This window comes from Gadus macrocephalus, chromosome 17, assembly GCF_031168955.1.
Source record: "Gadus macrocephalus chromosome 17, ASM3116895v1".
In the NCBI taxonomy this organism is placed as follows: Eukaryota; Metazoa; Chordata; class Actinopteri; order Gadiformes; family Gadidae; genus Gadus; species Gadus macrocephalus.
In genome coordinates, this window is record NC_082398.1 from 3,065,847 (window position 1) to 3,093,313 (window position 27,467).

Genomic DNA, 27,467 nt, shown 5'->3' on the forward strand with positions numbered 1-27,467 from the left:
TCCTTTAACACCCGGGACATAAAGCAGGAGCCTTGATCTGTCAAGATCTCCCTAACTATTCCCACCCTGCTAAATAACGTCATTAGCTCTCTTGCCACTGCCTTGGCTGTGGCGGCGCGGAGAGGTATGGCCTCTGGGTAGCGGGTCGCGTAGTCTACCATGACCAGTATGTAGCGGTGACCTCGGCTAGTTCTGGGGAGGGGGCCTACGATGTCTAATGCCAGTCTGTCGAAGGGGACCTCGATCAGGGGCATGGGTATGAGGGGATTCCGTACGGACGGTCTAGGGGCGGTACGTTGGCACTCGGGGCAGGCTCGGCAGTAGTCCTCTATGTCTTTCTTTACCCCTGGCCAATAAAATCTAGCTAAAACCCGGTCCCTGGTCTTATCCATCCCCAGATGAGCCCCTAGGAGGTGTGAGTGGGCCATGTACAACACCTTGCTAACATAGGACCGTGGAACGATCAGCTGTTCCACCTCCTCTCCCCCCCTCTGAATTACCCTATACAGTAACCCTCCCTGTGTGCTGTAATGTGGATACTGCCGGCAACTCACCGAGTCCCGTGATAGTCCCTCGTGGGTTTGCACGTGTCCCCAGGCTTGTCTTAAGGAGTCATCCTCCAGCTGGGCGGTGGCGAACCGTCCGCCCCTGTCCGCTCGCCCCTCAACGGCCAGGGGGAGGTCGGAGAAGTCAATGAGGGGTGGGCTCTCACTCTCCTCTGGTGGGGGTATCGGCTCGGAGGCGGTCATCGTGCCCGGTGTCCCCGGGGGAAGGGATTCCGTGGACGAGGCGTGAGGCCGGCGTCCTACCTCTCTCGCGGGTCTCTGCGGAGGCTCGTCGGAGTCAGTCGGGGATTGTGGGGGTTGGCCTGCCATATAGACGGGTCGGCTTCGTCGCTGGCGCGGTCTCGTCCTTGGATGTCGGGGTCTTGGTGGGCGAAGCTCCGCCCCCAACAGTCGTCCAAAGATGGGACAGTCGCGTCCAATTAACAGGGGCATGGGTAGGTTGGGCACTACCCCGGCCTGGACCGTGAAGGTCCCCTTCGGGGTTTGTACGGTGATGTGGTTGGTGGGGTATGTTTCCGTCTGTCCGTGGATGCAGCCCACCTCCACGTCCTGCCCGGGCGTTCCACAGGCTAAGTCGGGCCGGATCAAGGTGACCACGCTCCCTGAGTCCAGGAGGGCATGGGTGTCGCGCCTTCCCACCCGTACCGGCAGGCTCGGCGAGACGGTCCTCTCGTGTGACCAGCAGGTGGTGCGGAGGCAGGCTCCTCCCCTCTGGTCGGACGGACTGGCCGTGGGCATTGACACGTCCCCTGCGCCGGGACAGTGGCGGGCCAGGTGGCCCTTCTGGCCGCAGGTGTAGCACCTCCACTCCTCTCTCGGAGTCGGGGGGGCGGGGCCTCTGCGGGCCACGATGTTTTGAGCCGGGTAGGCGGGGTCTCGGACGACCGGTGTCTGGGAGCGCGGGGTCTCTGTCATCCGTCCGCGTCGCTCGGTCCGCGGCTCCCCCCCTCCGGGAGGCGGGGCTGTTCCTCCGCAAAGCCGCTGGGTTACTTGATGGTTCTCGAGGAGTTCCACGAGATCGTTCACCGTTCGGGGCTGGTTCCCGGAGGCCCAGCGTTTGGCGCCGGGGGGAAGAGATCGGATGCAGCGGTCTATGACGAGCTGATCCAGCAGAGGGGGGCCGTCGCCTTCTACGAGCCACCGCTCGGCCAGCCGGACGAGTTGGGAAATCTGGCTTCTCACTGAGCCGAGCGGTTCGTAGCTCCAGTCGTGGTAGCGCTGCGCCTGGGCGGGGAGGCTGTGTCCATAATGGGCGAGGATGGCCTGCTTGAGCGTCGGGTAATGCCCCGCCTGTTGGGGGTTGAGATCCCGGTAGGCGCGCTGAGCTTCCCCGGTCAGGAAGGGCGCTAGGATGTGGCCCCACTCGTCCGCTGGCCATTGTTCACGGTCCGCGGTCCGCTCGAACACCTCAAGGTACGCCTCTACGTCGTCGTCCGGTCCCATCTTTGTCAGCCTCTTCGTGGGGGCGGCGGATGCAGGACCCCGAGCGAGCTGCTCGGCCATTCGGACCATGCATCTCCGTAGGACGTCTATCTCCTCGTCCCTCGTGGCGGGTTGGTCGGCGTGCTCCATCGTGGTCTGGGTGGTGTTTTAAGTCCAGAGATCGCGTTGCCTGCATTCTCCACCACTGTGGCAACCCCCTTCGTCGGCGGCGGGGATTCGGGAATTAATGAACGAAGCAGGGTTGCGGTGCAACGGGTTTTATTGGAAAACCAGTCACAAAAGGGAAATCATATAAACTAAGGTTCTTCCGTAATCGGGAATAAGGGCGCGGGACCTCCTGGTCCAGCCCTTCCTCTGGGTCGGCGGGGAAACAGCACCCGACGCCTCCGGCTTACTCCTGGTGGGGAAAACGTCTCGTTAAAACACGTCTCTTCCTGGTCCGCCCTCTCTCCCGTCTCCCCCGTCCCCAGCCCTTAAAGCTCCTCTCTCCTGGTCCCCCAGGTGCCCCCAATGTTCTTGATTCCCTGGGCCCGGTTGATGTTCCCTCTAGCACAGCTGGGTGGAGGGGGAGGTATCTTCCTTCCACCCCCCGTCCACGGGGCGGGTGCTGCAGCGGCTGGCCCCTGGCCCGTGGCATGGGGTTGCCACAGTGTGAACATACTTGGATGTGTTTGTGTGTGCACACACTTGGGTGTGTTTGTGTTTAGCGCAGGGTTGCACTGAGGTTTTGGACGCTCGGCGTGATTATGTGTGTTTGTGCCTCGGCGGGAAAATAAATAAATAGATGAATAGAAAATAGTGGGGAAATTAATTATGGCTGAGTGTCTGGACCGGAGGAGTGGAGGGGAGAGCCGGCGTTTTGGAAGTGTTTAATCAAACTCATAATGCACGCGCAACAGACAAACAACGCGCTGCCAGTGTGCATATTAATGTGTGCGTTTGCATGCTCGGTTGCGTCAGTCTGTTTGCTGCACACACACATCGCCGAAGAGGGCCCCGTGGCGCGCACAAATTGTGTCGTCGACACCGCACCGGGTGTTGCCACGCCTCCCGTTCTGCTTCACGCGTTGATTGTGCGTTGTATGGGCGCAGACACACACACACGCATACAGGCACACACATGCCTAATATGACAACTAGTTATCATTTTATAAAGCTAGTCTGGTCATGTTGAGTTGAAACCGGCGATATATTTGATTGTGGGCCTTTGTTGTTAAAGAAATAACAATGTTACTTGTAGCCTACGTGCTAGTAAGACGTTTATATTCCGGTGCTGGCTGAGAAAATTCACATAAAACGACATCTTGTCCCAAAAGGCAGATATCGACTGTCAAATTAAAATCATCCTCGTACATGAACAACACAGCCGACATTTACTGAATCGAGGAGAAACTGGCTTCGGACTTTACAACGTTACACTGAATCCCCCGGGCCTTCTGATTTGGCCGCTCCTCAGAGCCAATGAGACGCCTGGTGTGAGTTCTTCCACCTTGAAGGCCTTGCTGGAGACATTCAGCTATTCACCAGAAAGTCTGGTCTCATGGCAAATAAGATAAAAGATAAAAAAGCATGTGTTTATCCACATATTTTAAATGTAGTTCACATTTTTGATTCAAATACACTTTATCCTTGGTTCGTTTTATGATCCGATTTACTTTCAATCATATTCTACATTATTCTAACATCTTGTATAAGTATCATACGCTGGAATTTTATTCCACAGCCGTCGATGCTGGAAGAGTGCTGAATAAATTCCGCCGCACTTCAAACGCGCTCCGTCTATTTTATTTTCCCCGTATGGAGTTTGAAATGTAATTTACATCTCCCCCTTTATCTCCCCAGGTGGTCATGCCAGTGGTCTTTGTGTGCATGTGCCTCATTTTCTCCCTGATCGCCCCCCCCTTCGCGGAGTACCCCAGGCTGGAGCTTCAGCCCTGGATGTACGGACTTCAGACTACCTTCTTCAGGTAAGCCCCCCCCCCCCCCCCCCCGATACAACCCCTGTATGACGCACTTTACAACGTTGTGTTGTGGACGTGCGCCGCAAAGCATCATGGGACAGCGCGCTTTGCCGCATGCGGAAAAAGGATCGGGACGAAGGTTGAGTATGGGTTGACCGTACACGGACTGGCTTCTTGGGGAGTAGGTGGTAGGCACGCTGATTTTTCATCAGATGTTCAGTGCATTAGGCTCTGGCAGAGCCGTGAGTTTTTTGATTCTCCTGGGTTGAAGCACTTCCGTCGTCGACCTTGTAAACGCCCACGATCGGCAACGACAGCAGTTGCTAACGTTTTACTTGCTATCGGGTTTATTTTGTCTCTTCAGGGTTAATCGAATCGCCGCCTAGTACTGGTGAATGCGTCGGTTTTGAGGAATGAATTAGAAACGCATAAAAAATATCCGGAATGAACAAAGAAATTAAATACAAAAAATAAAGTCCATAATCCTTTTTTCGTTTCCTCGGCTGAAGGTTGTGTCCTTCATGTTCTTATTCTTCTCGCATTAAATATGATATCGGACATTCAATTTGGCGAGCAATGGTCACGCTCCCCTATGACGTGTCTTCAGTCAAGTCGGCGTAATCCACTGTAATTCTATTTAATGAACTCTTTCCCGTGCTGTTTCCTCGCCCATCACGCTACAAGTGCGCTGAACCCATCTCCCCAGTTGGCACCGCACACAAACAAAGACGTTATGTTGTGTGTTTTCATAGGGAGCTGTGGCATTCAGACTCAAAGCAGGATGTGAAGGGAACACAAGCCTTTGTTGTCACGTGACACGCGCAGAAGCTCAAAGTCGCGGTCTCACCGGCACGCACTTCTTAAAGAATCATACCGTCGTGCCTCTAATAGGCATTATCGGCTAGCCAACCAAACCATTAAAGCATAATGGCGGCGGCGTCTTCATCATTATTTCTTTATTATTTTCCCTCCACTATTTCAAGATTGCTCTGCAACCATCCAGGTTTGTCTACCTCGTTCGCCTCCGTCCCCCTTTGAAGAAGTGCACTTTGAAGACGTCAAGCTGTAATTTATTAACACCGCATGACTGCTTCATCCCAGCCCCGTAGGTCCCCCTCGTTGAGGCTGGAGATACCGCCCCCGCGTGCATCTGAGTGTACGTCTGTAGCAGCAACATCCGTCTGTATTAACGCCCGGCGTATAAAGAAGTTTGAAGAGCCGCCGAGGTCGATAAAGACACGAGAAAAACCTTCGTAGCCTGAAATTGCATCGTTGTGTTTTGAATCAGTATTTTCTTTGTTTCCTGAAGAGAACAGAAAACGTGTCAGAAAGAACAGACAAATATTTTATGTTGGTATATTCGCGCGGAGACCGCGAATACCATTCAGAGCCTGAAGTGACAAAGAGGCTGTCAACCGCACACGCTCTCCACCCACGGAGGAGGCGTATTGAGTTCAGTGGCGGTGGACTCATTGCTATTCCACCAAGGTGTGTACCTGGAAGACATCATTTTCGTGGGACACATCAATCCCGAGCGATGTGTACCCGCCGAGCGATGGGGCCTTTTCAAAAGTTTGCTCTAAGAAAAAAAAGACAGAATGTGCCGGAAAAAAAAACAGTGCTCTTTTTCTCGGAGCTCAACAGTTTGTTTTTTCAGATCATGAAAGTGATCTGAGAGAACTCAAACAACCCCTTTTTTTTCGGCCTGGAAAATATGGGCCTCAGTGTCATGGAAACAATATACAGAAACACCCCAGTGCTTTTTTATGTACAACAGAACCTGTACAGAGACAGACCACTGCTTTGAATAGTTTGGACCTTCTGACGAAGGCTAGATTACTTGCTGCAGTAAGTTCATCTAGTTAGCAAAATCCCGCCTGATGCGGTATATTTAAGGCCTGCCTTCAGATCAACGGTTATTTTAAATCTCGTTTGTTGGTGAATCACATCCGCCGCCCCGGCTACTATGGCCAGCGATTCAAACTCTTTTTCAGAAATCCTGTGACTGACAGGGTTTTTCATGCTTGAATATGAAGTCCATGAAAAGTCCTTCAACCTGTTTGCTTTTCCCTTTTTCGGTCAAGGTGACTTCCTTACCTCTCGTTTTCAGGTTTTTATTGAAGGTTATTACCTTCCTACTTGCTTTCTTGTTTTTACCCAAGGTTGCGTACTTTCTGCGCAAATAGTGATTTTCCTTTCTCGTTAGTACTCGCTTGACCCACCGAGCACTTAATATATTTTATTTCTTGTCCGTACAATGTTGGAAAATAAATAAAAACCCTGAAAATGTCCAACGATGAAACGACGGCAGCAACTGAGTGTCGTCATGGCAATCACAGCCCACTGATGCAGTGGTCGCGTCCCTGGACTACTTTATTATAATTTCCTTACCCCTCTCGCTCTACCAATTATACCAAATTTAACGACAGCCAACCGACGATTAAAATGCAATTTACAAACCGGTTATTAACACACCAGGTATCCTTCACCACAATGACTCTTGGGTCATCCCAGCCTTTCTTAGAGTATCAACTTCTTTTTTAGGGACTACGTTTAACGGCCTCTCGTTAACGCCTGGCTCCGGTTCCATCCCGGTGCCTTTTTCCCCCTCTTTTAAGACGGCCTCATCCCAGCTAGATGAGCCACTGATTAGTTCCAGCCCGCGCTGTGTTTATACAGAAGCGCTCACTTTCTCACCCGTCCAATAGTTTTATCACCCTGCGCGTTACATGGCGATCCAGCCATTGTTAATGGCAAAGCAGATGGCTGCACATAATCCATTTTTACAATCGTAGGGGGTTGGCGGTGGCGCTGGCGTTGGCGGTGGCGGTGGAGGGGGGTGGTGTACCTTAATTGCTGGCTCTGGTGGCAGGGAGAGCGAACCATCTGACCTTCATGGACCAGCCTCTAAATGAGGCCGGCCAGCAAACAGGGGGTATTAATCCCTGGGGTGGCCTGGAGCGCGGCCAGCGCTGCTGTGAAGCCATCATTGTGGTCATTAGGACACACTGGCCCGGCCCAAAGTGTCCTTATATAAAAGTGTCTCTGTGTGTGTGAGTGTGTGTGTGTGTGTGTGTGTGTGTGTGTAATGGGGAGTGGAATTAGAAATGGTGCGAGTTGATGACTGTGAGCAAAAAAGACAGTTGGCAGACCCGTGTGTGTGTGTGTGTGTGTGTGTGTGTGTGTGTGCGTTTGTGTGCCTGTGTGTGCGTTTGATATCCGTCATGGAAGAAAATAGGGAAAAAAGAGAGAGAGGCTGATCGTCCTGGAAACCCCCGGAAACAGACGACCGGGAGCGTCGCGTGTTCAGAGACGATTCCGGACTTAATGTTCCGGAAGGAACTGGGGGTTTGTGTAGTGCCGCTCATCAATCGCGAGCCGGGGATTCACGTGGCAACCGTGCAACGATCCCCCACCCCCCCCCCCCCCCCCCCCCCCCCCTACTCCCACCCCCGACCACAACCCCTAGCTCAATGTTCTCGATCAAGCTAAACCAAAAGAGGAGCTCCGATCGCTGTCGAGTGTACGCGCACACCCCCCCTCCCCGACCCCCAGCGCTGTCAGTATCTCGTTTCCTTCCTCCCGGCGTCTCGTTAGTATAGAGATGGATCCCGACGTAATGATCTCCTAATCTGCTCTAATTTCCGAGAGCGCGTCGCCCTGCATGGCGATCGATTGGCGCCGCCCATTAGCGTCTGCGTACACCGTGTCACGCCTCGACCTAGTCCCCCCCCCCCCCCCCTGAACTGACTTAATTTCCCGAGCTTCACTTAGCCGAGTCACGAGGCTGTGATGGTAAAATGTTGTTGTTTTTGTTGTTTTCTTTTTTGAAAACTGAATCAACCCTTGGGTTCGTTGTGTGTTGATAACTTTCATTCTCCATCCTTCAAATTCATTTTTATTTGAGATGATTTCATACACATTTATATTTTTTATGTGTTGGATTTCCAGGGTGAAGGCGGCAGTCTTTCAGAATCCAGAAACTCAATAACAGTGTTCTGCCCGCTCTAACTGGGTGTGAAACTGTTACATGAACTGGCTTGGCTTGGCTTGGCTGGCTGGCTGGCTGGCTGGCCTGAGAGGAAGGGGTTTTGTGAGGGTCGATAGTTAGTTTCTTATAAACAAAGAGAGATGTATTGGCTGGCCATCATTTTATATTTGTAGAAAGTATTAGTTACAGGATTTTTGTTTGTTTATTTTATTTTAAACAATTATTGAAATCAAGTAACATTGACCACAGATATATACAGGCTAATTGAATACCCAAGCTAGTTAAAGTGTTACACATTGTGACTTTCTTTGTACTTTCCTTCTTTTCCAATGTTTTACAGTAACGACCAGCCGAAAAACTTGGCGGTCAATCGGATAGTGGATTCACTTGTGAACAATCCTGGTTTCGGGACTCGCTGCATGCCTGGAAACCCAATACCGTGAGTGTTGGCTATCTCCGATACACCTGCTAATGCACTCACCATGATATTACCCAGCATGCTTTGCAGCGACCTCAGGTTCCATCCATACCTGCGGTGCTGTGCTACATGTCATTCCCGCTCTCTTCGTACCAACTTCCCTGTCTGTCGTCACTGTGCTGTCGATAAAAACACAAAAAGCCCATGTATCTATTTAGTTTCTAGCACACACACACAAGAGTTCAGCTTGGAGCATGTATGACGATTTCCCAACTGTGTCCTGATATGAAATGTGTGGTTACATATCAGAATGCAGGCAACCTATTTTTCCACACTAAAAGCCCCAGCATGGGATTGTACAAAGTAAAAGCGCTGTGAATACTTTTAGCAATCCAAATTCTCCACAACCCAGAAATGATCAATAGGTAATTAGCATTGTCGTGGCGTATTTTTCGTCGTTCTCCGTGCGCCCATCCTGATCCGTGTGTGGCGAACAATAAGCAGCTTTCCTCCGCCCTGTGGACGAAACGCAATCATCGCAACCAAAATGGGTGGGGAAGCGAAGCCATTCAGATGCTTATTTTAACAACGGCCCAGACAAACATTTTCTAAATTAATTGCATGGGCTAATAAACAAGCTGTAAACAACTGTTGCACGCGGCCGCGGTTATTTACAGAAGGGACTAAAGAAGCCGGCCTTCAATTACTCAGTGCTAATATCCATGAAATCAACTCCTTCTTGGTGTTGACAAAGTGTGAATGAAACTTAATTTCGTGTTTCTCAATGTCCTGAGTATTTCTCCACTTCTGAGTATTTGTAAACGCCTAAGTACTAGTACAGGTTTGTGTATTTGAACACGTCTGACTATTTGTACACATTTCTCCATAAATTCTGAGTATTTCTCCATGTCTGAGTACTTCTCCGAGTATATTTCTCCATCATGTCTGAGTACTTCTACACGTCTGAGTATTTCTCCACCACGTCTGAGTATTTCTCCACCATGTCTGAGTATTTCTCCACCACGTCTGAGTATTTCTCCACCATGTCTGAGTATTTCTCCACCACGTCTGAGTATTTCTCCAACATGTCTGAGTATTTCTCCACCATGTCTGAGTATTTCTCCACCATGTCTGAGTATTTCTCCACCATGCCTGAGTATTTCTCCACCATGCCTGAGTATTTCTCCACCATGTCTGAGTATTTCTCTGCCACATTTCCTTTCAGAAATCTCCCGTGCGTCCCCCAGTCGTCCGATTGGTTCACACCGCAAGTCGACCAATCAGTGATTGACATCCTGGCCAACACCACCCTGGCTGACCCCTCCCCCTCGTGCCAGTGCAGCACCCCCCAGCGGACGGTCATGCTGCCCGACTGTCCCCCCGGGGCTGGAGGAATGCCCCCCCCACGGGTGAGTCCAGGGATAGACCTTGTTTTGTGATCGTGTCATGTGACCGCGCGGCGGTCAGAGCGAGAGACGCGACCACACGTTGCTATGGCTGTGTCCCGCCACGACAACCAGTTTCCCGTCTCTCATGCCACCGCCCCAAAGGGGAGACGTTGACCTTTGACCCCGGCCAGCCTGGTAGGTTCCCGGTCTGTGCTATAGAGTCAATATCTTGCAAACATTTCAAATACTATAAAAAAAAAGTCCCCCTTTCAAAGTCACGTTGAATTGATGTTGTTGTTGTATGACCAAAAGAAAGCTTCACGTATGACCAACAGAAGGAGCTACATTGATATATATATATATATGTTTTAAATGTATTTATAAAAAATTTTACATAGCCAGGCCACTAAGCCCCCCCCCCCACCTCCTCCCAATCCTCTAACGCAGTTACTGTATGATGTACGTCCTGGCACTTGTTGTACGCACTTATTGTGTGTTGTACGCCCTTGCACTTGAAAATAGTACTTAGCATTGTGTAGCGTCTTCTCCTATTTATCTTCTTGTATACGGCGAAAGGGTTAACCTAACAATTGTTCAATTGTTTCTCCTTCTTCTGACAAATGTCGCTTTGGATAGAAGCGGCTTAATGCCCTAACTGTAAATATACATTTAAATGTAAAACACCAGCGCCAGTCAAAACTCTTTTAACCTCGGATCTTAAACAACCCTTCTACCAAGAACTTCTCGCACACGGCCCCTGACAATTTGTGGCCCCATTCCTTGCGTACGGTCCCTATATAGCTCTTAACCGCCTTCTGCCCACCACTTCTTTTCCCACCACATCCCCTCCGCTCTGATTGGTTCCCACAGATCAGCTTGCAGAAATCAATGGCTCGTCTGAAAGGCCATTGGCCCCTCACAACCCACATGGTCCTGTGTGGCGGCCGGGGGAAGGATACTAACGGTCCGGATCCCCTAAGGGCCTTTTTATAACCGCTGTGGTCGATTTGGGGGGGGAATTAGAGAGCCTCTCCCTTCTGGAAGTGTCTTTGCCCTTAACCCAAAAGGGCCCCTTTTAACCGCTCAGCGTCTCGTCTTCAAGTGGGCGTTTATTATTCAGGATAGGCAATCAAAAGCCAAAGATGTGGCTAAGAAGGGGGGTGAGGGGGGGGCCAGTGGAGATAACGAAGGAAAGAAATTAGTTATCCTGTGTAGAGTAAGGAAACCTCTGTGTTCTGTCTAAGTCTTGTGTGTTGTCGGTTATTTAATTGGGGGATTTATATCAACCCTAGCAAACCGTACCAAGACGTTGCAGTTATTACAATTTTTAAGCAGGTGCATTCGGTGTAAAAAGTCTGTTCTGCTCATGGGTTCACGGTAGGACGGAGAGTAAGGGAGATCACAAGTTGAGTTGACTTTGTATTACCGTGTGAAAAACAAGTGTTGCATTAGTGGAGCAACTGTCACACGATCCAACCTCTTTCAAACGGCCAAGCGCAAAGTTAACTTTTCAAATCCAATGGCATAATATTCAACATATATACCCTTTTTAACTGACTCTAACTGAGTTTGAATTCCTTACATCCATTGTGAACATGGTTTTTACCGGTGCGTGATTACATTTGCGCAACCATTTAAACATCTGTCCAACCTGCTGTTCGGGAAATACTGCCAAAGTCACATACGCCTTCACAATGTGTCTGCAGTATGAGCTCATTACGTCGTTCAGGAACGAGCCAAGCTGATCATTATAACCAGCATGCATCTAGTTGAAAGTAAAATACCTCAGTGTGTTTTGGAGTGCGTCGTAGTCAGCAAACTCGACAGAGAAGTTCAGCTTCCACACAGTCCTCTCCTCTCTAAAGGCGACACGACCTGCAAATCCCACCCTATGTCAGCCCTCCTCGCTGTGCTAAGGCCCCGTTGAACTTGAAGGAGGTCAACAGGGCACTCCTTCCGGTTCCACAGTGGTGCTGCAATAGTAATACAGCACCAGCAGCACCACCACCTCCGCCACCTCCATCACCACCACCACCACCTCCATCACCACCATCACCACCTCCGCCACCTCCATCACCACCTCCGCCACCTCCATCACCACCTCCGCCACCTCCATCACCTCCGCCGAGAGAGAGAGAGAGAGAGAGAGAGAGAGAGAGAGAGAGAGAGCTCCGAAGTGTCTCACCGCAACCCCCTCCTGTAATGATCTTGTTATTGGATTCATCATTTTTTGGTGGATGTTACTTCCAGTACACTAGTCTGTGAAGTTCATTGAGGTTTCCCCTGCCAGCTGTAAGGATTCCTCAGAGGATGTTAAATCCTGCGGGTGGAGTAGATGGCGTCAAGTATGACCGAGAAAAATATTAGCAGCAAGACACTGTGTTTAAAAAGGTTGTCCTTTTAACATATTTTTTATGGTCATTATCAGTGTGAAAAGGGGTGAAACATTGAATCCCCTGCGAATTTACCCTTTAGAAAAGAAGATGTAAGCTACTATGTTGTCGTCTGAGGTCACACGGCAGCAGCACACTGTATGGCGTTTACATTCTGGGTCACCATAAGGAAACAAAGAACAACGAAACTTCTTAAAATGGAGGCCACTTTTATTTTGTGTTATATATATTTTTTAAGCATTTCCCATCCCTTCACTTGATAAGAAACATCCCAACAAGGCCACCGCACACGACACGGACACGGAAGTAAGACACACTCCTCGACAAAAAAGCACAAGGCGACCATCGCACATTCATCATCGCCATGGTTACACTGTGTTTATACAGCGCCTCATATAAATACCTGTGGACTGTGGAGGGAGAGAGGCAGGGGGAGGGGAATAAATTAATTTGGACCACCGACAGAGAGAGTGCAGAGCAAGCGTGCTGTCGAAAATACATTCCCTTTGACCTGGAAAAATGTCCTGTTGAATAAATCATGACACACAGACACACAGAGAGAGAGAGACGGGGAGAGAGAGCACACTGCAGCACACTGCCACCATCACGGCTACTTCCCCTCGCATAACTTCCTCTCCTCTTCCATCCCGCTCCCTCCTCCCCGTCGTGCCCTTGAGGAAAAACCAGGACTGGGAAGGAAAATCGGGGTGTGAGAGAGAGAGGGAGTCTTGGAGAGAGAGAGAGAGAGAGAGTCTGAGGGAGAGAGGGAGAGAGTCTGAGAGAGGGAGAAAGAGAGAGAAAGAGAGTCTGAGCGAGAGGGAAAGAGAAATTTTGAGAGAGAGAAAGAGAGAGAGATCCTGAGGGAGAGAAAGAGAGAGAGACTCTGTGAGAGGCGAAGGTAGAGAGAGAGATGATGCTTCTCCGCGGGGGTGCCGGGGCGATGTGAAATCATTGTTTCCATGGAAATGGCATGCAGCCGTAAGCCGGCTATCAATTGGGGGTGTATTGACTCTCGTTAGTCGGGGATATTTAACCTTCACAGGCCAGCCTCCCGCCGCGCGTGCGGGAGAATTGATAAAGCCTACACGTCTGCGCCGGAGCAATTGATGTCTTTATCATAGGTTGGCCGGGCTTACCTATAGACCCCTTATCCCCTCGGCCTCACATCTCCGTGGCAAGCAGCCTCCATTTCGCCCGTCTGCGCCGGGGAATAGTAATGAAGCCGGGGGGTACGCCCGTGGTGGAATGTGCGGCGGGCTGAGCTACCTGCTAGCAGCCGTTGCTCCGTCGTTGCTGGGAGTGCGTGTCGAAAGGCGACGGGTTTTGCGGCGACAGATGGGTTCCCGTTGGAAGGTCCCATGGCGTGTGGTGTAACGTCAAGCTCAACGTGAACTCTGCCTTACCCCTGCCTGAAGCTGCTGTCCGTTAAGTTCACCACAGGAACGTTTCATTGTTCAATGTACTAATCCTTTAGTGCAGTGGGTGGGTGGGGCGGCTTGACTTGTGACCGCAGGGTTGCTGGTTCGATCCCCGGCTCCTCCTAGATGAGTGCTGCGGAGTCCCTGAGCGAGACGCCTCACCCTGACCTCTCCCGACGAGCTGGCTGTCGCCCTGCATGGTCGACTCCGCCGTCGGTGTGTGAATGTGTGCATGAACTGTTGTAAGTCGCTGTAATGTACTTCCCAAACTTGTTAGTGATGCTCCCTGAAAACGCTCACTCGTGCTTCACTTTTCCGTTATGGTAACGCTCCGGTAGCCCTCCCCTCCACCCTCCCCTCCACCCTCCCCTCCACCCTCCCCTCCACCCTCCCCCCTGAACCCTCCCACCCTCCCCCCTCCCACTAATCTTCCCTCCCCTTCGAATACACCACCGTGGGAGAGGGAAACAAATAGAGGGCACTTAACCTTTCAGCCCGCACCTGTAGGGAATGTCCATCGTGGGGGAGACCGAAGAGGATGATGTGTGGGGGGGGGGGGGGGGGGGGGTGAGGATGGTGGTTTGTGTAATGGAGGTCCGCACATCGTGGAGGTGCCTCTGCTACCCGACACCCCCTTTGATTCATGCTGGATGTTTTACGACGCGTCTGAGATGCAGCGTCAGCACACCACAGGATGGGACTCTGAGTCATGGTATAGAGAGAGTGAAATACATCCAGCTCTGTATCGACTGTGCTCCCGCCTCTCCTCGCCTTCCTCCAGTCATAAGAGGCCTTGATTAAACAACTTGCATAACAAATAAATAAACAGTCATATATATTTTTAGACTTAGCCAGTGGGCACACTCGTAGTTTTGACTTTCATCATCTGATTACTTCTAAAGTTTGTTTTGCCCTGGGGTCAAACGCTTTTTTAATTTCAACACGCTAGAGAGGCGATATTCTCCCGGGATCGCTCACACCAGAGTCGTGTCGTGCTGGTTTTGTGGCGTAACGCACACATTAACATACACACCATGTGGCCCTGCTCCCGACCAGGTACCTGAGATTATGGGTTCACACTACGAGCAGGAAGCCTTCCAGACGGAATCGTTCACAGGAATCAACACAGACGGGCCAATTTACATCAACACCCATTAACCTGATTGGCATGTTTCGAAAGCCTGGACCGGACCGGCAAACATCGGGTCGGATTCATTTCGCATCACAGCAAGGCGTGTGTGTGCAATTATTGGACGATTGTTCCTCGTGGAGATTAATCCTTTTTCGTCAGCGGAACAAATCTTGATTTCCATCCGTGTGGTGAGACCCCGACGAATGAGAGCGGGAAGGGGCTCATTCTCCGGGATTTGATGACCGGTCGGTGTACATTCTGCTCGTCGCTGTTTGCTTGGCCTCGGCGATCAGGATACCTCTGTGTGAGGCGAGCGTGCACGGCGACGCGCACGATAACCACACGCCACAGAGTGCCAAGCACTCTCTCATAGGGTGAGAGAGAGAGACGGAGGGAGAGGGAGTGAGAGAGGGAAGGAGGGAGGCTGGGAGAGAGAGAGAGAGGTAGAGGGAGAGGGGGAGGGAGAGGGAGAGAGCGAGAGGGAGGGAGAGGGAGGGAGCGAGAGGGAGGGAGAGGGAGGGAGCGAGAGGGAGGGAGAGGGAGGGAGCGAGAGGGAGAGGGAGAGAGCGAGTGGGAGAGAGAGAGGGGGAGAGAGAGAGGGGGAGAGAGAGAGGGGGAGAGAGAGAGAGAGAGAGAGAGAGAGAGAGAGAGAGGTGTCAGTGGTTTGATTTCATGTTTAATCTTTTTTTTTTTGCCACGTTTTGTTTTAGGAGGGAAACATTTGGAGCGAGGCCAAAGTAATTAAACTCCTGCTGACTGGGTACTTAGGTGGAAGAAGTAAACAAGTACACATGAGGAAGAGTGTAAAAAAAGTTTACAATTCCCTGTGCTTTCAAAAATAGCGCTTATTTTTGGACTTGGACGCAAGCCTAAGACACAAAGCAAACTTTGCCTTGCTGTCATTCTACACATCTCTCTCCTCGCTGTCAGCTAGCTGGTGATTGCCCCATGGTAGCTTGTTGACAAGCACTGACTATGAGGGAGAAATGTAAACGTAAACTTCAAATCCCGGTGGACGGCCTTTGATACACACGTCCGTTAAACTGTTTCGCTTCTCGTTGTGAATTCTAACTATAAAACATTCGACCCAAAAGAAAAACTTATTTGGAAAACTCCCTCTTTAATCCGATTAGCTCTAGTTTAGTCCAATATATGGAATGCAATACTTAATATAAATATCTGTCTAGTGTCTATATGTCTGTCTGTATGATTGAACTATAGTTAATTGATACTATCTCCAAATTAATTTGCAGCTTAATTTGCAGGCTCATTGAAGATTATCGTCTTCAATGAGCCCGTCAGCTGATCTGCCATCAGCTGATCAAGAGCAATGTCCAGCTGATTCTTCTTCACCCTGCTCTGAAGCCTGACCTGTGTGCAGTCTGGTCAGCCACTATGGCAACACGTTCTGGTGTTGAGCAGTGTTTTGTTCTGAACAACAAGTCAGTTTTCTTCCAGAGATGGTGTTAATCACTTGTGGGGGGGTTTAGGGTGGGAGAGCAAGGGGAGCACAGAACCTCAATTCAGTTCGGGGTCTTACCACCTGAGCGTCCGACACTCCCTCCTGTTTTGATACGTGTCCAACGTCCCCGGTGAAACGCCCGGAGGAAACAAAGGCTCAAACCAGAGAGCTATAAATATATTGCTTACCATCGACGCAGTAGACTTCCATTGTGTTTTTCGGAATAACATTCAAATCGAGCCGTTCCCTCCGGGGCCGACTCTGCTCCGTTCGGGAGAGTCCATTGTTACATTTAAGTCAAGCGTCGTGCGGTTGCCTCAAGGATCTTTGTCTTCGGTGACAGCCAGGCAGGCGAAACACCCTCAGTGCACACACTCTCGCCAGCCCTCCCTATATTCAAACCGACCGCATGAATACTGAAACGGAAACCAGTACAATGATGAATTATCGTCACATCCCCGTTTTGTATTTCACGCTCTCTCCTCGACATTGTTTCCCCTTCGTCCACAACAAACACGAGGAGGGAAATGCGAGGAGGCTCCCAAGGTCCAAGATGGAGGCCCAGGGCAAGGTTTGCGTGGAGGTAGCGTCGCTACGCGTTTAGCTTGGTCAGTGACGCTAGGCGCTTAGCTAGGTTAGGGACGTGTCCTTCGTGCTATGCTCCGTTTGGAATGCAGGTGGAGGGAAAATGCGGGGCGGCATCCAATATCGAGGACCGGGCGAAGTTTGCGTGGAGCTATCGCCGCTAGTCGCTTAGCTGGGTTAGTGACGCTAGTCGCTTAGCGACACATGTTTCGTGCTGAGCTCAGTTTGCAACGAAGGTGTATGGAAAACGCGAGTGCAGGTGGGGCAGGTACACGGAGGCGATGGTCCGTCGCATCACTGTGTAATCAGCGTAATGAATGGGGGGGGGGTAATGGCGGGACACTCCAGTCCACGCTCGGATTGAGCGGGAAGGCGCGGCGGAGCGTGGCGTTCTTCCTCCTCTCCGACCTAATTGGGTGTTTGAGGGGCCCTGCATGTGTGTGCGAGACGGAGGGGGAGGAAAGCATGGGGGCCCCCCTAATTAGGGCCCCTTTGACGTCAGCCACTGCGTTCTAGGGCTCTGGCTGTGCCGTGCGGTGCCAGGATTAATTATGAGGACAGTTATGGGGGGAGAGGGGGGGAGAGTCACGTGTTGGCCATGCTGTGAACGGATATTAGGTTCCTTTTTCTCTCTTTGTTCCACTCTTGTGCAAATTGGCTTTGGCTCCGATGTGCTGTTTCCCATTCCTTGTGTGTTTATTTGTTTGTCCGTTTCCTCGCTTGTTTGCTGTGTTTTTCTCTTTTATTGTGGGGTTTGGGGTGGTAAATTGCCGCTGGAGGATTCTGTACTTTTTACTGGAGAGGTTTTATGTACCGCCTCGTTGATGAGCTTTGCTGTATAGGGGGAAGAGCAATGTTTGAGTTCAGGGTATGCTATCTTCAACGTTTGAGTTCAGGGCATGCTATGTGCAACGTTTGAGTTCAGGGCATGCTATGTGCAACGTTTGAGTTCAGGGCATGCTATGTGCAACGCTTGAGTTCAGGGCATGCTATGTGCAACGCTTGAGTTCAGGGCATGCTATCTGCAACGCTTGAGTTCAGGGCATGCTATCTGCAACGCTCGAGTTCAGGGCATGCTATGTGCAGCGAGTGACTTAATGAGCTGGTTGTTCTCGGTTCTCCATGGCAGAAACCGCGATCTTCCGCTTGTGTGTGCAATACGAGGTTCCATGCTGAGGGGGCCACAGTTATGTTAGGAACCTAAACGCTGGCGTGGAGAAGGGGGGATTTGACATGAGACTTGGACATGGATTCTGCCAATCATGGCGCTGATCCCATTCTCGCCTCAGAAACATCAGAAGGGTGAAGCCATGACGTTCACGACAAACATGACACGAAGCCACACGCTAACGTCATGAAGGGGGAGGTCTAAAAGAGGTCAACGTTGACAAAGAAACACATGTAAAGGACTGAAACCTGTAGGGACTAACTCAGTCACTTTTTTTGACACAAGCTGAGGTTCATCCAACTGAGGTTCAATTTATTATTTTACAAAGTAAAGGTAATTTAGTCAAATGTAGAATAATAAATAAACTCACTGTAGTAACGAGCAAATATTTATACCTTGAATCCAAAGCAAAAACTAAAATGACAGATTAATTTACTCATTGAGTGTTATAACCGTGACAACCATATGTTCTCTATTTCCACAGAGGGTTCAGGACACAACAGATACCCTGCTGAATCTAACGGGGCGGAACGTGACAGACTTCCTACTCAAGACCTATGAGAACCAGGGCAAAACAAGGTATTTTGTGTGTGTGTGTGGGTGTGTTTTTTTAATCTTCTCAGTCAGAATCATATTGAAAGCAAACTAATGATGATTCAATAATTGAGACATGCTGACAAATTACATGTTCATGAAACAAGTGTGTTTTAATCAAATGTCATTCCATCTCAAAGAAAAAGGGGCCTCCATGGGACAAACATTTCTACTCATTTAATTTATTCATACTTAAAAAAAAAAATAGTGGCATTAAAGACATGGATTTGAGTCTAATGGCATTCATTGGGAGGGTGTGACATTCACAGGCAGATGTCTTCCTAATTGGACGCTTTCAGCATCTGTCCTGGTCTTTGGAGACCTGTGGCTCAGAGCGGAGGTGGTGGCTCGGAGTGCAGAAGATCCCAGTTTCCCCGGGTTTCATCACTGTTTCTTCCCTGAAAGTTTCCATCACTGCTCCCATCACTACTACCACTACTAGTGGTACTATCACTACTAGGACCCGGTCTCATGGACACGTTGTCCTCTAAACAGCCCTCAGCCATACTTGCACAAACTCCCGCACAAGAGTGTCAAAGTGTTGCCGTTTGGGTTAAGCTCTGTCCGTCTGTCACTCTGTCTCTCTCTCTCTCTTAATCTCTCTTGCTCGTGCTCTCTCTCTGTCTATGTCTCTGTCACACTCTCTACCTCTGTATCTCTCTCTCTCTCTCTCTGTCTCTGTCTGGATCTCTCGATCTTACTCTTAGTCTGACTCTCACTCTCTCTCTTCTCTCTCTCCTCTGAGTCAGAACGGTGTCAGCGTGTGAGACCAATTGTCTGTCCATGCAGAACTCACACCAAACGCCCATGTTGATTCATGTCTACAGCCCTTGATCCTCCCTGTCTGTCTGTCCCCTCACCCCCTCACCCCCTCACCCTCCCCCCCCCCCTCCAGATACGGGGGGATTTCAGTGGGAGAATCCAACTCCCAGGCCAGTCTCACAGAGTCACAGATTCAAACTGCTTTTGCAGAACTCCGGACAATATTGAAGACGTCCCAGGTAGCCATGTTTGTATTCCTAACAATCTGTTCTCCCCCCCCCCCCCCCCCCCCCAAACACATACACACACACACACACACACACACACACACACACACACACACACACACACACACACACACACACTCTTACGCACTTATTGTATTTTGTACGTCCTGGCACTTAATCTACGCACTTATTGTATGTTGTACGGCCCGGCCCCTTAAAAATAGTACTTAGCATCGTGTAGCATATTATCCTAGCTACCTCAATTGTGTACTGGGTTATGGGTTTACCTAGTGATTGTTAGTACTTAACACTTGGTTCTATGAACATCCTTGCTGTGCCGACAGCGATATATGGTTGTTTCTCTTCTTCTGACAAATGTAGTTATCATCAGTCGCTTTGGATAAAAATGTCTGCTAAATGCCCTAAATGTAAATGTTCCGAACTTTCCTATCGCATCGCATTTGAATGTTTTTCTGGTAATAGAGACCATTTTGGAGCCAGTCCAGGTTATTTCCTACAGCGGCTGTGAGGACTGTTAGTTCAAATCCCTCTTCTGTCGGGGAGTTGGAACCTCATCATCCAGAGCTGCTCGTCATTAGCTTCCCTCCTGGAAGTGATTACTCGTCGGCGCCGGATTAACTTTGGCTCAGCGTTATTCTAATGTCACTCATTACTTCAGGAAGCGACGGCCGGACGGGTACTGGGTTCAAATCCCAACGTCGACGGCTAAACCCGGGTACCCTTGAGCAAACCGCTGCCTCATTAGTTAGCCCACGACACTCTGGTGCAGAGCCCCTCGAACCGCTCAGAACGCGACGGTTCAGAGCACGAGTTCCCAAGACCTTCCTGCTCGCCTGAACACCTTCCCGCTTACAATGCTCTCCCTCGGGTCCTCAGCAACAGGACGGACGGGTCGATCGAACTAACCGCCGAGAACATGGACGGACGGACGTGCCGAGGATCCTCCAACTATGGGTTATAGACGCATCATTTAGGAAGATGATGTTGATTAGTGTCCTTTGCAGAGGCGGGGTGATTAAAGTTGGCTTGTAAGGTGTGGTTCAGTGGGATCTGGGCAGTATTGAGGCGTCGGCCAGCCTGTTCTGACTCTGTGCAGCCTCCGTCCATGCTTTTTATATTTACCTTCAGCGGGCGGAGTTGTGGCGGTGTTGTGGCAGCGTTGGATTTTTACCTACGGTCGAAGGGGACAAAGTTATTTAACTTCACGGGAGGACTTCATCGCTCGTTAATTTGTTTATGAATAACTAGCTCCCAAACAGCTGAGGGCTGATATCCAATCCCGTTTTTTCTTTCATTTCATTTTTATTTTCTTTATGGGGATATGAAAATTGCTCTGTCTGCTCGCGGGCGCGTTCTTTAAAGCCTTTAATGACATGCACCTTTCCTTATCAGATGGCACGCAATCAACATCTCCAAACTGCTCCCGGTGCATTTCAGGAAGATAGTTAAGCCGCATTTCAAATCGCTCGCCGCGTAGGCAATGAGCTGCGACTTTGATCAGGTCCACAGCGCAGGAGGAGGAAGAGCGAACCCTCCTGAGTTTATCCTCGCCTCTCCGCTAAAGTCTCATGTCTGCCATATGGATGGTGGACCTTGAGTCTGGTTTTCCCGTTGGCCCCGTTCCGGAAACAACACTTGTTGTGTCAGGTGGTCTCCGGTCTCCCGCTTCTAAACAGGGGTAGCCGTGGAAACAACACCACCAGCTGGGATCGTCGACGAGGGAGAGATATGCCTGCAGAGAGCAAAATAGTCTGCCAAATCTGCTGCTCTCTGAAGCAAATTAGTGAAACAAGGACAGCGACATCACCGACAAAATGACGTCAAAACAAACAGTCGCACGTCATCATGGGGGCATTGCTGGACGGGTCGGGATGCCTCAAATGCCCCCCTACTGTGGTGCATTGTGGGAAGGCAGCAGAAGACCAGAGGCTCTAGAGTAAGGCAGCTGTTGTATATTCGAATCAAACGGCGGCCATATGCAAACACACATGTTTGCCATTTGTTTTTTTCTGTTTAACTTGGAAGTCATGCACCTGCACGCATCCGTTGTCACGCTCTCCTCCTCGAGCACGCCTGTTCCTTCATCCAGCCGGCCTCAGACTCTGCTCTCTCCGCCCCCCTGACCCCAACGGAACAACGCAGACTAATTTGTCCTTTTTTCCTGCGGATACCTTCGACCAAATCTACTTGCGGTGAATTGAGATCCACATCATTATGGACGAGGGGAGAGGTGAGTGGTGAGGGCTCCTCGTTCAAGGCCCGGAATGTTAAGTTAAGAAATGAAGAAAGCGGTTGGCATTTAGATTGCGTCGGTTTCAGAAACAAAAAGCTTGATCCCCGATTTGGACGGCCTTCGGGAGGTCGGCGTGCACCGGCGGTCAGAGGTGAAATTGCTTGCGCGTCGAGCGTGGCGTCAAAAGGGGGAATAATCCGAGCTGCTCATCGGCAAAGCAGACGCCGGAAGCTGACTCTGCGCTCATACCTTTAGGCCGCGGACATCGGGGCTCGAACCCAGAACGTTGTGGGCTGGGAGGCCCGAGTCACTACACTGCTATCCTGCCTGAACTCCTTAAGGGACGAAGACACAGACCAAGACTGTGACAAATGCTACGCCACTGGGATGTCGGGGAAGTAGTGTGATCACTCCAGAACTGAAGAGTGTCTGGGGTGCCCGTTTTCCAACTCCTCGTCCTCCTCTCCTCGGTCTCTCTCTCTCTCTCTCTCTCTCTCTCTCTCTCTCTCTCTCTCTCTCTCTCTCTCTCTCTCTCTCCCTCTCTCTCTGTCTCTCTTTCTCTTTCTCTTTCTCACTCTCTCACTCTCTCTCACTCTCTCTCTCTCTCTCTCTCTCTCTCTCTCTCTCTCCCTCCTCTGACGAAGGCTAATGTCGCTTTAATTCCCACCACGGTGATGATGATGTAACCCTAACGGCGCTGCAGTAGCTGCCCCTGATTGTACTCTCTCTTACGGGCTCCTTCGTCCTTCGCAGAAACGACTTTCACTCGGGGCAGTCTCACACACTAGTCCCAAACTCTTTAATTTTACTACCCCCCCCCCTCCTCAGTTTGAGGTCTTCTTCGTCTACTTTTTATCATACACTATTTCATTGGATCTTTTATTTATCTGATTTTTGTTTCCCTGCCAGGCCGCAGGAAGCGGCACTATGCAGAGTTTCCGTCTAATTGCCGTTTCTGGGTCGGCTGTTTGTTGGTTGTGCGGGCTGGGGAGTATTGAATGAAATGTCAAGTGTATAATTATACGAGCGGCCTTATTCATTGCTCCGTGGTTGTCCCGACGGCCACTCCTTTTCTTCGCCGCTGTCTCCCCATTTCTATTTCTATTCCCCGACTCAAACAAAAGCTCTTTGAGTCGTCCATGAATGCACGGTTTCCCAGACTCAAAGGGAAATGTCAACGTCCGCCTTTTCCTTTATTCCGTGCTCATCCCCGGTTTTCTCTGTGGATAGCGGCATTGCGGCGCGCATCATGAACACACACACACACACACACGCACACGCACAACACAAAACAGAGACACAACTCGGGCCCCCACCTGAGAGCCTGCATGGCGGCGGCGGCGGTCGAGAGGCACTCGCCGCTCCGCTAGTGAATCGCGTCGCAGAGCGGCCCTCGGCGGGAGCGCCGCCGGAGTCGGGGATTAGTGCCGGCGTCCACTTGGCCCGGCCGCCTCGTGTCCCCTCCCGGATAATCCCCGGGAGGAGACGCAGTGATGATGTCACCCGGCGCTCATCCCCTTCGACTCCTGCCCTGCCTCTCCCCCGTTTCCTCGCCCGCACCCTCCCTCTGTCTGTCCGTCGGTCCGTCTGTCGGTCCGTTCTTCCGTTTCTCTCGTCCTCCCCCACTCCCTCCCATGATCCATCCGTCCCCTCTAGAGCATATGCCTCCGTCCTTCTCTCTCCCCTCCATCCCTCCCATCTCCCTCTCTCGCACTCTACCTCTATCTCCTCCTCCCTCCCTCCATCCCTCCCTTCCTCCTTCCCTCCCTCCCTCCCACCTTTAGTCCCTCCCTCCCTCCCCTCCTCCCTCCCAGCCTACAGCAATTTCTTCTCCTACTGTCCCTCCCTACAGCATATCCCTCCCTCCCTCCCTCCTCCTTCCTTCCCTCCTTTCCTCCCGCCTTCCCTCAAGCTTTTCCTCCCCCCTCCCACTCTACCAACCTCCCTTCCTTTTCTTTCTCCACTTAAATCTAGAAGGGGAAGAAAACTTTTATATGAATTACTGGATGGGATGCTTTGCCGGGGCGATGTCTGAATTAAAGATGTGCGAAGGGAAGGAGTTTTGAATTAAACAAGCCTTGTACCTCCCTTGTCTTATGAATAGGTAATGAGACGCAGCCAAACTGAATGGTGTTTAACACAAATACTCCATAGCAGGCAAAGTTCCCCGGTGTCCTCGCAGCGTGACATTTAAAACAAACGCAAGTGCTGGACGAGAGCACGTTGGAAAGATTGAACGAAAGACAAAAAAAAACTGGAAACTTTATTATTATTTCTTCATTTTTTCATATTGCCAACTTTATTATAATTGCGAAATGTGAAGTTGAAGTTAGACAAGCAGTAAGGCTTGTGGAGTGCCTGATGATGAATGGAGGGAGAGAGAGTTTGATGGGCTCAACTGCTTGACCTTTGCCATCCATCTCGCCAAACTGTGGTCGGCACTATTTTTGTCTTCTCAATGTTGCCCCCCCGCCTTCGCTTCTACCCCCACTGTGTCTTGTGCCTCACTTCAAGATTGTACTCATCAGGTGCACACACACACTCACTCGCTCGAACGTTCTTTCCTCGTCTCTTCACTCTCTCTTGCTTGCTCTCTCGCTCTCTCTCTCTCTCGTTCACTCTCTCTCGCTCTCTTGCCCTCTCTCTTTCTCTTGCTCTCTCTCTCAAGAGAGCAACCCTTTCTCTTGCTCTCTCTCTCTTGTTCTCTCTCTCTCTCACTCTCTCTCTTTCTCTCTCTCTCTCTCTCTCGTTCGCTCTCTTGCCCTTTCTCTTGATCTCTCTCTCAAGAGAGCAACCCTCTCTCTTGCTCTTTCTCTCTCTTGTTCTCTCTCTCTCACTCTCTCTCTTTCTTGTTCTCTCTCTCTCTCTCTCTCTCTCCCTCGCCCCCTCCCTCTCTCTCTCTGTCTCTCTGTCTCTGTCTCTCTCTCTCTCTCTCCCCCTCCCTCCCTCTCCTTATCCCTCGCTTTCTCTCTCGTGTGTGTGTGTGTGTGTACTTCAGACGTCTCCCTTGATTTACATTCACTTTCCCTCTCAACCTGTCTCCCTCCCTCCCTCCCTCCCTCCCTCCCCCACCCCGGCCCCGCCCCCCCCCCCCCCGTCGCGGCCTCTTCTGATCAAGGCACGGAGGGCCGACGCGGGGCCGAGCGGCGCCGCGTGGCGGGGGAGGAAGTGAGCGCGGCGGGGGATCATTTGCATTTATATCACACCCGTAATGTGGTCAGAGGGCTGCTGTCTGAGCCCGGTGGTGGGAGACTGCCGCCGCCGCCGTCGCCGCCGCGCTCTGTTGGAAATCACACGGAGGCGTCTTCCTCAAGCTCATCTCACGGCCCATTTCTCGCGTAGGCCTGCGGAATGGACAACAAGCTGCCCCCCCCCCGACGCACCCCTAACCCCACCCCCTCCTCTCGTTACTCCCCTCCTACGCTCTCCCACCGACCCCAACACCACCGACAACCAAGGAAGGAATCTGGAGTCGGCCACCGTTTTGATATCGTAGCGAAACTAGCATGAGGAGATTATTCCTGATTTCAGGAATAAACGTCAGTTTGGCAGCGTCGGGTTTTTGATCGTTTCTCAGGTTCTAACGGAGTGGAATTGATTTTTTTTTCTGGGACAAACTCGGCAACATCCTTGTGCTAAATGTTCACCCCGAGCTGGTGGCGAAACGGAGATCAGTTACCGTGGTTACTCGTCGGCCGGGGTTCAGCAGCTCTCAGGTGATGATTGTACCACGACTCTGAATCATAGAATTCAACCCAAGAAAGACAACAGATTCGGTGATAATCTACACGCCCACGCGTGCAAAGCGCACACATTCGCTCACACACAAAAACACACTCACAATCACACGCATACACTCACACTCACTCACTCACTCACTCACTCACTCACTCACTCACTCACTCACTCACTCACTCACTCACTCACTCACTCACTCACTCACTCACTCACACACACAGACACACAGACACACAGACACTCACAGCCACACGTTTTTTCTTCACCTAGAAATTACCCTTTCAGTTGCATAAAGTACATAAAGCAGCATCACATTTTCTCCCCAGATTTGCCCGCTATAATGTGGTAATGGCGTGATTAAGACACTTAAGACGGGCATATAAATAGCGCAGCGGCACCAGATGGTACCGAACGCAGCACGGGAAAAAAGGGCAAAGTGAAAACCCAGTGTGTTTGGCACACTGACAATAACAGATTACACTCATCAACATTGATTTTTGCCTTGCAAAAAACACTACAAAGGATTAATCATGGACTCTGCTAACGAGGAATGGTGCAAAATAACCCCCCCCCCCCCACAGACAATTTCTCCGGGCAAAGCAAGAAGCTTGTCTCGAGTAGTTCAAAACAAATTGGTCTTAAATGCTTTTTTCTTCTTCTGCCACCTCTTTCTCTCTCTGACTCCAGACTCTTGTTATGCATTTCAAAGAGTTGCCATGGTTGTCCATGTGTATCCAATTAATTCTGAAAAGCCTTTTCTCTCCCTCCCTCCCTCCCGCCAACCACCCGACCCCAACCCAACCCCTCCTCCCCCCTCCCCCTTCGTTAGGACAATGTGACTCGTCAGATCGTCCAGAACCTCGAGACTCTGCTGACGGAGCTTGGGAGAAAGGAGAACGTGAAGGTATCACAAATCATAATATTCTCAATATTTATTTGGTTTTTGTTTTATATTTTTGTGCGTTTCATGGTTTTTATCTTCAAAAACACCAGATACATTTGAAAATGCTTATTAAAGAGGAAGGTCTCAGTTTGTTTTAGATTTTCAGGGGCCTTTTCAGGGGCCTTGGCGTCAAAAGTGTCTCTCGTCATTTCGAAAGACCTACAGCCGATCAGAGCCCCCGAACGCATTACACATCCGTGGCAGCCATCTTTGTAGTTTAAGACAATGCCTTAACGACGCTCCAATAGGGCGCTCCTCTGCTCTGTCATCGAATCAATCCCGCCCAGATTAGAGATAAACGGCTGTGATTGGCCCAACCAGGTCTGCTTGAAACGGGGACGAGAGGCATACACCCGAGCAAATAGTACAAGAGCCCACACATTCAGCTGATTCCCAGGCTCTTGTTCTTGTAATACAGGAGATCCGTCTTCTGCTTGATGGGACCCCAGTTCCTACTTATCCCAGTCAGTCTCACTTTAGCACAACCACAAAACGGAATGATTAAACACGCTTTAAATGTTTATCCTCAACCACACTTAACACTCAGCGGCCCGCTGGTTTTTTCATTTCACATTTTTCTCCCCCAGTGGTTTCACACGGACCGCACTCTGCTTGGTTTAATTAGACAATGAAGTTGTGTCCCACGTACGCTAACACAGCCAGGCTCACCTTCCATAACCGCTGCCTACACAACGTCGGTCTTGATGTTCACGAGCGCACAGGAACGCGGTGCGAATTGTGTGGTCATTACACGGGGAACCAATGAAATCCCCCCGTTGAGCCATTTAAACCCGAAGCTCGCCTACAGACAATGAGACCACCTCCTTGGGGTGTCGGAGAATACTCTCCTGCTGACACCGAGTTCGAATCGATAACGCCCACTCCAGGTTGAACACACACTCACACAGAGTTTTAAAACAGTGTGTGTGGGTCCTCTCTGCCCTTGTATACAAAGGAAAGCGTGCATGAATGGCGAATAGTTATTTCTAAACCCTCGTGTTCTGCTTCGTGCGGCTTTGTGTTT

General features: G+C 50.5%; 1 protein-coding gene across 1 annotated transcript in view; it reads left to right on the plus strand.

Moving 5' to 3' along the window:
- Window positions 1-27,467, plus strand: part of LOC132445713 (phospholipid-transporting ATPase ABCA1) — a 119,075-nt gene that overhangs the window by 62,750 nt on the left and 28,858 nt on the right. The window contains exons 22-27 of the mRNA XM_060035830.1: window positions 3,852-3,976; window positions 8,302-8,400; window positions 9,605-9,788; window positions 18,410-18,504; window positions 19,415-19,520; window positions 26,330-26,404. Of these exons, the coding sequence (XP_059891813.1) occupies window positions 3,852-3,976; window positions 8,302-8,400; window positions 9,605-9,788; window positions 18,410-18,504; window positions 19,415-19,520; window positions 26,330-26,404 (684 nt within the window). The remainder of the gene's footprint in view (window positions 1-3,851; window positions 3,977-8,301; window positions 8,401-9,604; window positions 9,789-18,409; window positions 18,505-19,414; window positions 19,521-26,329; window positions 26,405-27,467) is intronic.